Source organism: Onychostruthus taczanowskii, unplaced genomic scaffold (assembly GCF_017590055.1).
Source record: "Onychostruthus taczanowskii isolate IOZ18803 unplaced genomic scaffold, ASM1759005v1 scaffold1, whole genome shotgun sequence".
NCBI classification, from domain to species: domain Eukaryota; kingdom Metazoa; phylum Chordata; class Aves; order Passeriformes; family Passeridae; genus Onychostruthus; species Onychostruthus taczanowskii.
The window spans coordinates 18515971-18533160 of record NW_024496525.1 but is presented as its reverse complement, the minus strand read 5'-3'; the positions used below and the strand labels follow the sequence as shown (position 1 = coordinate 18533160).

Sequence of the window (17190 nt, the reverse complement as noted above, 5' to 3'; positions counted from 1 at the left end):
TTACTAGCCACAAGAGAGTGTGTGTGTGTGGGAGAAATCCAGATGCCTATTGGCATAGGAATTCCCTCTGATCTCCTTTTAGTAGTAGCCTCAAGGGAGGTTTTGGTTTACAAGCTGCAGTCTGATCTTTGGTCATTGTTCCTGAGCCCTGGGCTGGCTTTGCTCCCCATCCAACTGAAGGGCTTCCTTGCTAATAAACGGGGAAGCAAGGAGGGGGAGCTGCAAAGGGTTGAGCTAGAACACTTGCACACCCAAAGTTCTGCGTGGCACTTGCAGCACATCGGAACCACCCACGGATTAACCCTGGCAGCCCCTTGAGATGGGACTGTCTCACTAACCCTTGCTCACTGCTGCTCCTCAGTGACAGGAAGGGGCGGCAGAAAGACCAAGCCTTTTGCCTCTTGGCAAAGGAGACAGAATGGCAATGGAAAATCAGGGGTACAGAGTCCTGGGGTGTCCAACCAGTATAGACACAGGTATACACATGGGAACAGTAATTTTTGAGATCAAACACATTTCAGTTACTGCTTTTCTGTTCAGCCTTCCATTTCTGTAGCAACATTTGAGAACTAGATTTGTGAGACAGGCTCTGAATTCTTTTTCTTAAAACTGAAGTAACTTTTCTAGGGGTGTTTCAGCTATAATTCAGCAACAAACTATACTAGCTACATGGGGCTCAATAACAGATTGACCAGGAGTAACACTCCTGGGTGCAAGTGCACCAAAATGTTTCAGGACACTTGTGTGAGAAGGCAGAGGGCAGTTACTGTGCTGTTACTAGCTAGCAAATTGAAGAAGACAATGGGAAAGAAAAAGTGGGATCTTCATTGCCAACACTGAATACAGCTCTCAACAGTTCCCCTTTGTTGTTTACAGAAACAAACAAAAGCTGATGAAAACAATCCCAGCACAGTTTGTCTCTTTAACAAAGATCAATGGCTAGAAATAGTGAAAAAAACCTATTCTGCAGTGCCATAAAGCAGATCCTACACAGATGATCAAATAACCATCTGTGCAGTCCCTGTTTCTCTGTGGCAAACTGTTAATAGTATGCAAAAGGCCTAGACCTGAACTTGAACACCTTGTTTTCCAGGCTGTAGTGCACTGTAGAGCTCTGAGAGGAACACTGCTTCACTGAGTACAGAACGTACGCTTGTACCTCAGCAAAGAATGGTCTTTGCAGACTAAGTGAGTTTTGTTCCCTGGGCTTTTAATTGGGTGGTCTTTAGCAATCCCACTGCACTTACATAAAGCCCATCCCTGTTACCACTGTGTGAGCTGGGATATGCTGCTTGGTGTTTCACCTTTCCATGTAACCAACAGACACCAATACACTCAGAAAGATGGACTGTGCCCAAAAGTAATAAAAGACAAACATACCTGTCCACTACTCTGGTAACATCATAGCTCTGTTCTGCTGGGTCCTGGGATGTCATATCTCTCTGCTGTGGCTATCAAATTTTCATTTTCTCAGTTCACAGATCCTTTTCTTATCTTTCTGTGCTGCTCTGAAGCTTTCTTTATCTGTGATTAGAATGTCCTCACCAGAGCAAATATACAGGAGATCTGGCTCAGGTTTCTTTGTAAATGCAATCACTACAGCCATCCCATGAAGAGGATCCATTGCAATGGAAGCAAATGTCTTCAATAGGTTCTCAAGTCCAATGCAGGGCAGGTTGAGTATCACAGTGACCAGAATGCACCTCTAGAGACAGCTCCACTGTGCAGAAAAGGTTTTTTGCCCACTCTAAGTGTTTCTAGTGGCATACAAAAGAGCATCTCTGTAGTACTGGCTTGTCTTCCCTAATAGGTGATTGAAAGGCAATGAAGTCAATAATGAAAATACAGTTTTCAATACATATGGAGTCAACAGTGTGGTATCTACACACTTGCAAAACTATACTACTTTGTGGTCTTACTGGCTGCCTATAATCTACACTAACTATGGTTTAGAATAACAGCAGCAATTTGGATATAGTGCAAGGATGCAAATATGCCTTCTAATTCTTTCACAATAACATCTATTATTTTTTACACTCAAAATCAGTAGAAAATATTGGTCAAAAGCTGTATAAAATTACTATGTTTAGTTAAAAAAAAAAAAAAATCTGGACTTTCAGATCTCTGCTTTACCAGTATTTTCTTTTGCATACAGGGAATTAACTTAAATCTTGGTTAATTTCTTATGCAGTTCCAGAAGTGACAGATGGAAACAACAAAGCTTACTGTCTCTTGTCCTGTCTTGAAGAGCAGCTTTAGATACAAATGCAAGATCCTTTATCATGCAACGAGTCAACACAGAAGATGAGACAATTTACTCATTATGAAATAGATTTGTCTTAGAAATTAATTCTGGTATATCAACAAGAAATACAGCAAATGAAAACTGTTAATTAATGGTTGTCATTTTCTAAATGACAGTAATGCATTTGAGATGCCACTTATGCCCATAATTACAGAACAAATATGGTACAGCACTTTGGATGTCACAGTGTGTTTCCAGGAAAGACCATTTTCCAAGATTAAAGATCTCAGTAACTTGGCTGCTTTATAACACCCTTATGTAGGACTAGGTTTCTTAGAAAGATACAGAGATGGTCTGAAGGCATTCAACCATGCAGCTGAGCCATTTCTATGACTGGCCTACGACTTAATGAAGTATACACTTAGGGATAAGGACCTTTCTATCTAATGGTACAATGGCTTCTTTACAGCTGTGGTTTATGGCAAACCATTCCTCCCCTCCTCCTTCTCATTATTGGTTTCCCACATCCTGCAAACTCAGTGAACAGCTTCCAGGCAGAAATTCTGTCCCCTAGGCTGGTTTATGCTGCTATTGTTAACTTAAATCAAGCAATACCGAGTGGTACCTTTTGAAGACAAAGACTTACTTCTCCCTCTTTCAGGAGAATTGTGATCTTTGTAAAGGGTGATATTCTTTGCCTCTCATTCCACTTAGTTGACTAGGAAAGAGCATAGAATAGTTTGGGTTGGAAGGAACCTTAAAGATAATGTATTTTCAATCACCTACCATGGACAGGGACACCTTTTAGAGTGTGTTGCTAGCCTGGCCTTGAATATCCCCAGGGTTCCAGCATCCATGTTTTCCTTGGGCAGCCTGAGTGTCTCACAAACTCACAGTAAAGAAGTTCTTCCTAATCTAATCTAAAGTTCCTTGTTAAACCTCATGAAGTTCCCATGGCCCCATTTCTTGAGCTGATCCAGATCCCTCTGGATGGCAACCCATCCTTCAGGTGTGACAGAAGAAAAGGAAGAAGATACCTCATTGCTGTCCACATGAAACCAATACAGGAAAAAAATATGTAGGCATTAGGTGTGTTGCAAAAATCAAAGCAGACTTCCTTTTCCTGGTCTGCCAACACATAGTCATTTCTCACTAGTTGTTTAGATATTCACTCATCAGATTCAGAAATGAGGCAGCTTAATAATATATCATGGCCAGTCCATATACATCACTTGATGAAAGAAACCAGCTGGATCATATCAAACCATATTTCCTGACGTTTTTCAGGAAGGATCTATTTTTTCTCCTAAGTTATTATCCTCTTCAGGAAGCAGACAAAACAAAGATTTGCTGTGCAGCCAGGGGCAAATCTTACAGGATTTGCGCAGTGCATGTAGTGTAATGACTGGGGTATGTCATAGTAACCATATTCTGGCCCTTTCTTGGAACAAAATTTTGGCCTTTTGAAGTGCTGAAATCCTCTTGCAGGTTGACTAGATGCTTGGGAGAAATCCACTGTTTTTAAGGATTTGTAAGAAACTCCACTTGCAAAGGAAAGCAGTAGCAGACAGTCTGACTCACAACTAGAGTCTCTGAAAGACATCCAGCTTGCAACAAGCTGCCTTGCATGACACAATTTGACATCTAACCCCTCAGAGGAGACTTGCTACAAAAATCTCTAAGTATGCCTCAGGATCTGAAGATCTCATTTAGATACTACCATGCTAAGTGCTCTGTTATGCTAATCTGAAGAACTCGAAAAAACCAAACAGAACAAACAAAGAGAAACAAAATAAAAGAGATGGCAATAAAATCTCAGGAAAGCATAGTGTGGCAGCAGTTACATAGTCCTGAATACACATTTTAAATTGTCTTCATTTTTGTCAATTTTACCTGCCTGCATTCAAAAGACCTGGGCCACAATTTGGCAGAAGGAGCCACCAAATTTTATTCCTAGATAATTTAAAAAACAAAAAAAGTTTTACTACACATATGGAGACATGAGTTTTGTAGGTCTGTGTATAAGAAAAAAAAAAATCCAGGCCGATATCACAGACAAAGTGAATTCCACATAGAATTTCTGGAATTAGAAATAGTGGAAAAAACACCTTCAGGAAGGAAGAAAAGCCCAGATAGAATGGGGGAAGCATCATGCAACTGGAAGCATTAGTAATGTAAGTACTGGCACCCATGGGATGCCTAAAACTTCACAGCAGATTCACAGATCTCCATCTGCACCTTGAAGAATGGTGTATTAAGACATCCTAGGTGTACTAAATATATTATATTAAATATATCTATACTAAATATATCTGACACAGCACAACTTTTCCAGAAGATCATATAAATAAGGCAAAACCACATGAAAACCATGAGGTAAATCCTATACAGTAATTACTGGAAACAGTGTGGAAAAAATCCCTTGCCATTTTTCTTCCCTAGACTCAGAAAGAAAGAGCTTTATAGTAGAATGAGGAAGTGATGACAGTCAAGCATTTCGACTTGTCAGTACGGAAACTTTTCAAAGACTCCCTCCTGATTTTTGACATGATAATACTCAAGATATAGGGATCAGCTTAATAACCCCAAAATATTTTTGGGGGAGATTTTATGACTTTAGAACATAACTGAGTACTGTAACTTATCTGCCATTTGTGTGATGGAAGGACACTACCATTACTATAATTATGGTGAAATAAGATTTTACAAAATATTCTTGCAGGGGCACCAAATTGAATTAATGTTCTGGAGTTGTCTTCTGCTGCCCATCCCAGAACAGCAGGAGGCAAAAATGTCAAACAGAGTGTTGAAATTGCTTTTAGAGATAACAGCACCTCTTTCACCTGCCCCAAACAAATGATAAAAATTTTATTAATAAAAACACATCTTTAACAGCCCCTAAATCCTTAACAGCTGCATCCAATTTGGTCTTTTTAAGGCAAATTTGATTTGTCTGATAGGTCAGATAAAGAAACCACTTCTTTTCAAAGAATAGAAGATTTCTCAAGCTCACTGTCTGTGCTGTAGGCGTGGACTTGCAGAGAAGAGGCCCTGTTAAGTATAGTCTTTTCCCTTGGGAACCCCTATGATTCACTGAATACCACTGGCAAAGGCTTCATACCAGGGTCTCCACAGTGATCAGTGATTCTTTTCTTTTAACTCAAAACAGCAGTGAAAACTCCTTTTCAATGAGAGCCAATAAAATCCTTTTTTGGTAAGTTAATAGAGCAGACTCCTCAGGGCAGATTGGTGTTACTTGTCACCTTCAGTTCAGTGGAGTTGTCCTCTTGAATTACAGCTGCAGAGGAAGACTCAGAATCCAACAATTTTGAGATCAGTCTACATTTCCTAACTACTCATCTCTAAGTCAGCAGGGAAACGTCATTCTTTGGAAAAGGACAGCAGTGTTCTGAAGTAGGAAGGACAAGTTACCAGGTTCCTTAAGACATGCTGTGGTTGTGCACATTCACCTTAAAGGTGCTCTGCACTCGAGCTCGTTAGAAAACAAAGATGGCAAGAAGCAAAATGTGTATGAATAAGATAACTTAAAAGTTTCACTTAGTGGAAAGGTTTTTTTCCATATTTACATGATTAACTATTTACAAGGATTATATTATGGATGACTTCCGTATAGTAACCTACCTTCCTCTAAAATCCCAATTTATCTAGAGGTGGATCTTGGTGTCCTTTATATGCTTTTAAAAGTTTCATCATTCTGAAAGCCTCTGCAATATATAGTGCCCAGCCAAGTGAAAGCATACATAAGTTGCATGTGACAACTTGGCATATGTCAGCAACAGACACTTTTCTTGAGAAAACTCGAGGACCACAGGATGAATTTTGGTGGAACATGCCATTGTCATGAAAGTAGCTTTGTCCTGGCTGTTCTAGTACTCTGTACTGCAACTGTCAAAATAAAAAACCCATACAAAGTTGGACTGCAAGACCATCTAGCCTAGCTCTTGTTGGACAGAGGTCAACAGCCCATGCCTGATGCACAAGTTAAAAACTGGAACAGCCCATTGTGAGACTTCCCCAGAACAGTAATTTGAAAAGCCTTAGAAACTTCTTGATTTTCAGTTTTAATATTTCATATGCCCTAACAGATTAATTTTTCATGTATTTGTCTACTTGCCTTTTCAAACCACATACTCTTTTTTGTATTCACATCTTTTATCAAGAAATTCCATAGGTCAAGTACATACTGAGGAAAAAAAGTTGCTATCTCCCCCCACTTTTGTGCATGAAGAAAACTATGAATGTTAAGCTGTTGATATAAGCAATCTCAGTTCTGTAAATTTAAATAAGGTTCTCCTGATGTTTGCTGTAAACAAGGATGTCTCAGCTCTAGAACCATGAGGTTCTGGAATTAAAAATAAGCCCAGCCCCAGATTTAAGTAAAGCTCAGAAGCTTCTTTTGGAAGAAACTTATGACAGAACCATGAGAATAATGTGTTCAGAAAGGAAATAATTTGAAGAGGATCAATCAGCCACTTACTGCAACCAAAAAAATCTAACTATTTATATGCTAGCAAATAACCCATTCAGATTCAAACAGTGAGCCCAAGATTATCAACAAATATAGAACTGACTGAGGTAAAAAGTCTTTGATGGTTTTATCAAGTAAATCTTAAAAAATAAAATGGGAGACAGACTACTTTTGGTTCCAGCAAATAATCCAAAATTACAGGAAGTGTTGTATTAGTACAAGGTACAGGTGTTAGAGAATGCATGCTGAGAATCCAAGTCTGTTCTGTAAAGCCATCTGTACACCAATGAGCTCCTCAGGTAAAGAAGAACGGTCTAGCACTGCCAGCCATTCAACTCCATGCACATGGAGAGTATCTGTTACGAGGAAAAGGCACAGCACTGATTCCTACTAGTAAACAAAGGTCTCGATACCAAAACTTCCTTCCAGCATGTGGAACCAGTATCAGAGATACACCTGTTGACCTTGCAGGCATCATAGTGAGGAGCATTTCCAAGAAATCATAATTGTCCAAAAACATACCTGGTCTTGAGAATAGAAATTTCAGTACATCTTGATGGCATCCAAGACTAAGTGGTTTGTTTAGGGTCACAACATGATGTCCCATTGATGGCACTCACAAACCTTGTGAGGCTGTTTTAAAGGTCAAGATAAAACATGTGAAAAAGAAACTTGATACTTCACGTATAGCGCACAAGTCAGCTCTTCTGGAAAAGAGAAAATTTAATAACTCTGCCCTTAATTTTTATGTCATGGTATTCTCATCACCTAAAACACAGCAGAAATGCTGTATGAACTCCTCATTAGCTCAGCCTCCAGGACTCTGATGTGCACATTACTGCTTTCAAGCCTAACAAGCCTGATTCTCTGTCACTAGAACAGGCTCTGTAATTTAGAAGTGATATAAACATCACAGAAGAGGAGGATCCTTTGATTAAAATATTCACTGTCACCACTGAGATAGATGCTGAATGATTGTTGGGGCTTTCTATGAGTAACTGTCTTGCAGTGAAGAAGGACACTTCTGATGGAACCATTGATGAATACAGAAAAAAAATAAACCACACTTGAGGAACACGTAACTGTACTCCCCTTGTGCAACTATTATATATCCAAAATGGTTTACTATTCTACTTCTCTTCCTTGTAGTAGAAAATACTTCCTGTGAAATGCTTTCTCTCCCAAGATGGGTGGGAAACAGTCCTATGCTTCCCCACTGAATCTCTTAACTGCAGCACTAAGAAGCTTATAGAAAGGGACAGACATGGAAGTAGCAGAGTGCAAAGAGACAAAAATACATGTTACTCTTCAGTACACAGCACCCACCATGCACAAAGACATATGGACTCCAGGCTGAAGAATACAGGGGGATGGAAAAAATAAGCCTGGAATTGTTCCTGATTCTCAATTGCACATGTTCCCAGTGTATCAGCATTTGTGTTCAGAGATGAGATCAGCAGATGCTCAAGACAAAGGAATACTGCTATGTCATTTGATGCTCTGGCTGAGCACATCCTGAGAATAAATAGGAATTCATGGTCTAGTTGTTTGGCTTCATGTAAAGGATCAGTCTTGATACTCCTGGGTTGTTTTTGTTTGTTTTTTTTGTCAGAAGCAGGAGAAAAATTTTCTCAGGCAAAAGGACACAAGTCCTCACTGCTCCTGACAAAATTCACCCCTTCAAAATAAGGGTCTTACACTGCGTTGTCTATATTCCTGAATATTTAAAAATTTTCAGAGACAGGATATTTAATGTACTGCTACTAAGTCATCACAGTTACAGATGTGGGGGGTGGCTACATGTAACATGCAATACAAAGAAGTTCAGGAAAAATGTCTGTAACCAAGTTCAAATCATTATCCCAAAATGAATGGGTGTGAAATTGGCAAAGCTGACAAAACAATTCACCTGCGTTCATAATAAGCCAGCACTAATTGATAATTTTCTTGACAAAGATGTAAGACTGTTGCTTCTGACAATGATTCCTATAACACAATCACCTTTCCTGAGCTAACTAAATCTTTATCCTACAAACCTCTCTACAATTTTCAGTAGTGGCTGTGATAACCTGAACAAACAAACTAGAAAACAAAAGCAGAGATGAAAGGTCCATAAGGATGTATATCCTACAGCTACTCAATCCTGTACATAACACCCAGTGGAATAAGGATAACTCAAATCCTTATGGGGGAAGGAGAAATGAATGGAATTGTTATTTACTGAAGCTCAGTCTTACATGGAAATAGCTCCTCTGACTGAGCTGGAGGCAATAGCCAATACCATGCACAGCAGAGTAGGTTGTGAAAAACACACCTAAGGTCTTGAAGCCCACAGCTGCTAAGAATGTGCACAAGTCTGAAGTAACAACTTCTCAACTAAACTTCCACTAATCATGAGCCAACAAAAATGTGAATAAAGTGAATGTGATCATGACTGTTTAATGGAAATGAAAGATAAGCTAAGGAAGGGAACAGCTGTATCAGAGAACTGCACTTCAGACAAGTGAAGTATTCAGTGTGTCATATGTGTGAGTGTACCAGAAATAGAAAAATGCATGTTCTGTCCTATTAGTTCATGCCTGAAATGAGTGAGGGTGAAACTAATAAGGTATGAATATAATTATTTAACCTTCTCACAGTTTGTCTGGGCTTGAGTGACAGAAAATATGTGGAATTCAAGAGTGAACATGAACATAATCATTTCAAGAGAAAACACCTTCCCTCTCTGATACAGTTTCTTTTGTCAGTCCTTTGGTTGATCACTATCTACTTGCCAACATATTTAAATGATCCCTTAACACTGACTATACAAGCTACAAAAGACAGGGGAAAGTGGATTAAGAAAAGAGATCAAACAGGATGTCGAATTCAATCTCTGAAGACTCTGACACAAGCAATAGAACATCTTTTACCTTTGAGAACTATCAATCACACCGCTTGCTGTTGGACAAGGCAGAAGTTGCAAAATACTAAGTTTTCCTTTAACTTGGCACCAACAAAGAGCCAGAGCTGAAGCTGCTTCCTGTTCATTTTAAGGATGGATGGATCTTCTCTCCAATACAATTTCCAGCTGCTGACATTGTTTTCTAACACAAGCAAACTAATTTTCATAACATTAGGCAAATTTTAACTGGAATGCTTCACCAAGACACTATTGCAACTGATAAGAGCCACCTGGGCTTAGGGTTCAAGCCTGGGTCTGAAAACTTCAGCCAATTTAAAAAGTTTACAAAGTCTAAACAAACAGAAATCAAAATACAAAAATAAACCACACAGAATACAAGTATCCTACAGTGAAACAAAGACAGCTTTAAAATCCTGTTCAGTATAACAAAAGCAAATATTTTGGGTGTGTGAATTAATAACTGAAATTATAACCAAAACAAACAAATGAAATTACTTTATTTAAACTCTTAATTTCTATGGCTCTGTGCCAAAATTCAAGATGGCAACCAACACAGACATCTCCAGTCGCATGTTCTAATATTTTTCTCTGCTGATGGTTGCCATGTGATGAAAGTGTGGAATCTTGGCTATTACCAGACTAGATGGCTGAGCAAGTTAGACTTCATGTTCAAACCTGGACTTTAGGAAGAACAGCTGCAGTAAAGATCTCGTCTTACAGAAAGATCTCACAGATAGTGATCAGCAAGAAATGGAAGGAAGGGATAAAGACTCAGCAGCAGATGCTCTCAGAAGCATTCATTCATCTCATCTTGCAGGTGTATCACCACAATCTGCTTTCACAGATGTTTAGATACTCTTTTCAGTGGGTTGTTCTCTCACCAAGGCATCCTCTTCTCTCATTTTTGCCTGATACAGGAATGTGATGGTGTGAAGTCATTGCTGCTGCTTCTTCCTTTGTCCCATACTTGAAGGAACTCTTGGGATTCCTCACCTGGAGTTCTGAGTTAATCCTTCTCTGCGAGCAGAAGCTAGGAAAAAAAAAAAACCAAAGCTTTTTTTTTACTCAAAGATTTTGAGCAATCATGGAGGACTGTTTTGTGGGGAAAATTGATGCACTGCTCTACAAATCTCAGCCATCACCAGAAACCTGGGTGTCCCTATCACACAACCTCTCTGCCACAACAGATGACATCACAGACCAGTAAAACAAAACCTAACTTAGTAAGCTACTGTGTGAAAAAGTACTCTTGGTATTCCTTTCAAGCACCAGAATACCTTCTGCACTCCTGCTTCTGACTCATGTGACTCATCTCTTCACATGCACCCTCTAAATCTTTCTCCCCTAGCAGTATACTTTATCTCTTTCTTTGGGTCTTTTACTCATTTGCTTGCATGGGAGTCTACTTCCCCACTCCAACACATGCTGAGGACCGTGCTGCAGGAGAGCTAGGGGTGTGAAAGGTTGATCTTTAAAAAGAAACACATTGGGAATATGGAATTTCACCCCCCCCTGCCCCGCCCAAGTATTATAAAGACACAGTTCTGACTTCTACATACTGCAGCATTTGACTATTTAGGCACATTATGGGAAAATGTCTATGTCATCTTCACTTCTTTTACTTAAACATCCTTAGACAGCCCTTTAAAAAGAAAAAACCAAAACACTTAGAAATGTACCAAGTTTATTTTGGACAGCTTGCATTTTACAGCTAATATAGTAGGTAAAGCTTGTCCTATGTATTTGGCACATCAGCTTGCTCCTAAACATGAGTGACATTTGTTGAGAGATGTTTATTAAAAATATCACTATATTTAAAGAAAATACACTCACTCTCCTTCAAAGTCCAGCATACAGCCAAACATCACAGAGCACAGAGGATCTGGAAAGATGTTTAGAAAGTGGAATTGCCAGCTATGTCACCACACAGAAAGTTTGAAAACTGAATTAGGAACTAAACTGTCAACCATGTGCATCAAGATGTGATACCAGTCCAGAAATGTATTCCTTGGCAATATGCTGAAATTAAGGAAACAAAGACATATGAGAGAAGGCAGCCAACTTCAACCTCATTTTCCTGTTTTTAAGATGTTTGAGCCTTCCTATTCCTACAGAAATGCATAACACAGTTTGTCTTTTCTCACAAACTGAGTTAAAATCACTTTTCTTGAGTTCTTGTATATTCTTGTATCCTGAGGACTCGGCACAGAGAGGGGCATTGCTATGTCTACAAGTAAATATGTACGTTCCTACCAAGAGTGGAGCTCATTGCCAATTCATTAATTTCATAAATATGAATGTATATAATGCCCTGAAGTTTTATAATTTCAGAGCTATGGTGAGCATTCCATCTCCTTGCAGTTGAGTAGATGGAGGTTCTGGTTGAGTAGGGGGAACAGAAAAAAAGCTCACTGCTGACAGAAGCCAGCATTAAGGGTCAATTCTCTCCAGTGATAGAGTCATTGCAGTGAATCATCACATACAACAGCATGAGCCTCCTTTATTCTCTGCCTGCCATGAGGTGTCAAGGTATTTGCCCATATGTCTGTCCACATGTTTACACACTATTATGTCACCCATGACTGCACCTCAAAAACTCAGAGCAGTCACAGTGGGAAGGAAAGGATTACCTCCCTTTTATGGATATGATTCTGAGTCACAAGAAAATCAAAGGAGTTGCATGAAGTCATTTAAGAGATATCTGCACACTAAAATTCATTGCCATATAGACTCCCAGCACAGATGTACATAGCCTTGCTCACAAACCAGCACCTAATCTACTGTGCTTCCAAGCTGCAGGAATAAGACAGAAACAAGCACAAGGCTAGATGACAGTACTGGGTCAGGAGCCCATGCTAATATTTTTTACAGCTAGTTGGGACTGTTTCATGTTACCTGCAGAAAGTTTGTGAGAGAACTGGGCAGCTTTACTGAAGTCTCCTGAATCTAGTGTTGAAAGCAGGAACTTCCTTTCTCCCTGAAAAGCTAAGATTATCCTAGAAATTCAGGGTTTTTTAATCCCAGAGTGAATTTCTGATCTTAGAATGATGCTCAGCATTCTCTTGATAATATATAGTATAACTAAGAAAGGCAATAAATAAATGGGGTTTATTTATATCCATGGGTGACTGACACTAGCAAGCCAGGACAGCTGACAACAAACAGAAAGCCACCCTTCCCTCCCCCCATATTTTGGGCACAATTTCAACCTGACTTGTTGGACCAGGAAGGCAAGGGAAAGCAGAAGTTCCAAATCACGAAAATTTTCTTGGGGGGTGGGGAGGTGTGGATGTCTGAGTGTGTATGGGGAGTGTGATGTGTATGCCATGAACAGTATACACAACTGTATTCCAGAGAAGTCTTCCTGCATAAAAAAGCATTGAGCAGACTCACTGACAAGTAGAGAAATACCAGTGGAAGTCAACATGAGCCTTCCTGCTCCCCATGTTAAAGACACTTACCACACTCTCATCCCAACTGCTAATGCTCTTCTGTACTTGACAGCCTTCTTTCTGATTTCTCTTATTCACCTCTCTACTCCCTGGTTCACTGTAGCTCCCTCTTCTCTGGCTCTTCCCCACATTTCATTTCATAACTTCAGATACACATTGTAGCCTATTCACACGCATTTTGGCTTCTATTTTTAGCCTCAATAAAACAATGCCAGATTAAAACAAAATCCAATTTGGATGGGTCAAAGTCATTCCCTCTATAGGTAACTTAATGCCAAAGGACCAGATGTGAGACAGAAGCAGCCAAAATATTACATAACCTCTCCTGTGTCTTTGCACACCTGATACTGAATGACATTTCCAACACAGCAAGGAAACACAGGCAGTTCGCCATTGCCTCACTACTGAGAACAAGCAATGCCCAAGCCTCCTGTCAGGCAAAAATGCCAGCTGCCTGCAGTCATCACTTATCCTGCTTCTGAGTTAGTCAGAAGGGAAGGCTCCTAAAATTCAAGCTGAGTTCTTGCTCTTAGACAGGTTAGCTGACTGCAAAGACTGTTCTTTCCATTTTCTCCTGCTTTCTCAGGAAGAGTCCTGAGATGTGGAATCTCCTTTCAGTGGCATGAATTCAGCAGCAACAGGAAAAACCTCCTTCCTTTCACAAAAGAAAGGCAAAAGGTTGAGTAAAGATGTGAGAGGCAGGTTGCTCTCACAAGTTAAGGAATAAATGTAATTTATGATGATCAGAAGTGAACTGACCCTCAGATCTATCTGAAAGGCGATGGCTGAGTTGGATAATATCATCTGAGAAGGGCCTGGAATGCTGCTTCTGGCAGCACTTTACACTCTGCTGAGACTTAATGAGACTTACACACACTTTTCTCAGAACTCTAACATAGTCATGTCCTGTTGATAACTTGTATCTATTTTAAAGGTACTGATTTGAAACATCAATATTTGCTCATTGTTAGTCATAAGATAATGGTTCCCTGCCCCTCCAAAGAGTACTAAGAAATGGGATATAAAGAAAGCCTCTTTACCATTCTCCTTTCCCTTCAGGCCCATCTGATACTAGAGGCTTGTGTGTCATTATCTGACCTGGGACTGACTGATCAACTAAAGAAGGGAGTGAAATTATTTTTACCCCTTCCTGTGTGCTCTCCTTATAAAACCGTGGAAGTCAGTAGGGTAACAGAGAAATTACTCAGGATGTTTTTGTGATGCATAAAAAAAACAATGGCTTTAGGAAGATAACTCTAAGAACAAATGTGCAACTACCTATTCTCCATTGTAAATGATTCTTTGCCCTCCCAAAAAGGGAGGAACAATAGTAGGATTCAACTCAAGCCCAGCTTTCCAAAGTATGATAAAAGGGACTAGTTCTGTTTCTCAATGATCCTTTCTCTGCATGGAGACAGCATTACAGAGACACTGACAGAACTGCTGCTAACAAAGACTATATGCAGGGTGTGAGACTGCACCAGAAAAGTTTGATGCAAAGTGCTGGTTATCACACAGGAGCTCCCTCTTCAATGATCCACACAGAGCTTCTCAGCCAGACAGGTGGCTCTGAAAGGATCATGTGAAAGAGCTCATCACCACTCCATTCCTGGACTAGGATAAGTAATGAGGTGACATCAAAAGTTGTTCTTTTGTGTCATAAGATACCTTGTGCCTGGGTCTTCAAAGCAGTCTGAGGCAGAGGTTACTTGAGGTGCCCATTTGAAGGTCATCTTTTGAACTGAAGACCATTTGTGCAGTCAGTCACAGCAACAACACAGAGAACCAGGAGGGTGGCAAATGAAGACTGGAATTAACAGGATTACTGAGAAGGAGGAAGTGTACCAGCAATGTGCTGTGTAGAAACCTGAGTGATTTCTATTCCCAGCTGCTCCTGATGAAGGATTTGGACAGTGTGGTGAGACCAGCTGAAATCATAGTCAAGGTTCCTCCTGGGAATGTGGTAACAACATAAAAATAAACACATTGGTGTTCAACAATCTACTGCTTTCCAAGGCTGCAGGGAACCTGGCAGAAGCTGAGGAAGTCTGGACAAGGCTGGGCAGCTGGGAATTCCACCCCACTGTAACAAATGGCTGGAAGACTGACACAGGCCATGCACAGTGGTAACAGTACATATTACATCCCATCCCCACCCTTTAGGCTCCAAGAGAGTTGAGACATACTTGTTGATAAAGAATCTCCAAATTCCACACTTTTTTTTTGTTTGTTTGTTTGTTTAGATCTGGCAAAAAATATTAAGCAATTGTATGTGTTTCGTTTATATGCCTGCTGTCTTTACTTGCCTTTTTTTTTTCCTGGATCAGGACAACTTAGAAGCTTGCACATTTGCATACCTGCTAAAGGAATCTAAAGAGGCTGCATTTCAAGAATAACGTTCAAGCTGTGGATAGGCAACAGCCAGTCAAGACTTAGCACCTCCAATGCTAACTCTAATTTCAGGTCTCCAATAACAAGACCTATAACAATATGACCTTGTTTTGAAGGTCCATACAATAATCTTGGATATAAAAAAACTTCAGAAATATACAGTCTACCTGTAGATTTTCCATAAAGTGAAAAAAATCTGAGGCGTGCTAGATGGTGTGAAGAGTGAGTACAGAAGTGCTCATTACTGTCACTAGTTTACAAGCAGGCTCCATTCATTGCTCCATACTGGACCACACTGCTTACACACCCATCATATTTGGATGGCATTCAGACACTGCTCTCCACCTTAGCCTAAAGGAGGATATCACTAGGAAATTAAGAATAGCAGCCTGTCTTCTACATGGATTAGATCCAAACCATTTTATTAATCCCCATATTCTTCTAGTCTCTTTGCAGTTCAGGATGCAGTTTCAAGCCCTTACAGATGATAACACACTTTATTTCAAAGAGTTGCATACTTTGTGGACTTGGCATTCATGCAGATACAGGGGCAGGTGAATGTCTAAAATAAACAGACAACTGTTCATCACCCTGCAACTAAGCACAGCTACAGAACTGAGAATCATGGGAAATAAAATCAAGTCTATTCCAACTAGCTCAAGAAGTTTCATCCTAGTTTCAGACTGAGTTTTGACACTCACTTTCTGCATCAAGTATTCTCCAGAGAACTAAAATACAAATAAATTAGTTTTAGACTCATGTTTTCAACCAGAATAGGTAGAGATCCAAGACTTTGCATGAATTAGCAGTCTTCACTGTCAAACTTGAAATGCATATTATTAATTTTGACCTCCCCTAATGCTTATGGTTTTCTTCTCCTCTCAGCAGACACAGTGGAAGAGTTACATGGACACTGGTAATATAAACATCAGCGTGATAAAATGCATTACTGTTAATCAGTCTGATTATGGAAAGATGAAGGTCCTGTCAAGTTTGGCGCCATCAGTCTTGCACAGCTTTAATGATTCATATTTGTAATTATATAGTTTATCAGTATGTTATGTTTTTGGCATAGCAAAACAGAACCCCAGAGGTGTTCTGTCTTCTGAAGCTTTTAAAATAAAACTATCACAAACTCTAGAGAAGCTGGCAGCAAATGAAGGATAAAAGCCTAAAGAACACAGGTGTCATACATACAGCAACTCAACATTTGCTGTTAACCTTTGCATATCAAATCAAACCAAAGAAAATCAACTTGAGCATCTACTCTACAGATGCACTGAGGGGTTACTATACTTTCAAGATTGTTCCTATCTCCAGACTCTTGGAGACAACAGTCCAATTCAGGAACAGAAAAGCTGCTTGGGACTATGCTGTTATATTTTCATAAAGTGCTCTCCATCCTCTGGTCTCCCCAAAACCTCCTTTGTGTTAGCATTTTCAAAAATGAAGAATAATCAACAGAAATAATTTCTAACTTTGAGATCGACACATAACTACACAAAAATCCTTGATATTTCTTGCCACCTTGTTCAAAAGCTAAATTCTGGTGGAAAATGACTTTTTTTTTCCCTAGACCTTCACTTTATGAAGAAAACAAATTCACACACTATTTACCTAATGCCACTTGAGAGGAAAGGAAAATAAACCAGCAAAACATGGCAAAATGTCTCCATACACCTTATATTCTTAAAATATATAGTAAAAC

At 39.6% G+C, this 17190-nt stretch overlaps 1 protein-coding gene across 18 annotated transcripts in view; it reads right to left on the bottom strand.

The window, feature by feature from the left end:
* Positions 1 to 10110: 10110 nt before the first annotated feature.
* Positions 10111 to 17190, bottom strand: part of TTLL5 (tubulin tyrosine ligase like 5) — a 130064-nt gene continuing 122984 nt past the window's right edge. For 17 of the 18 annotated variants that reach the window (XR_005952201.1, XM_041398545.1, XM_041398565.1 and 14 more), the window contains one exon: positions 10111 to 10669. Coding sequence is in view for 16 of the 18 variants with exons in the window: in XM_041398545.1 (XP_041254479.1) it covers positions 10629 to 10669 (41 nt within the window). In the remaining 2 variants the exon portion in view is untranslated. The remainder of the gene's footprint in view (positions 10670 to 17190) is intronic. The other variant, XR_005952205.1, reaches the window with a different exon arrangement.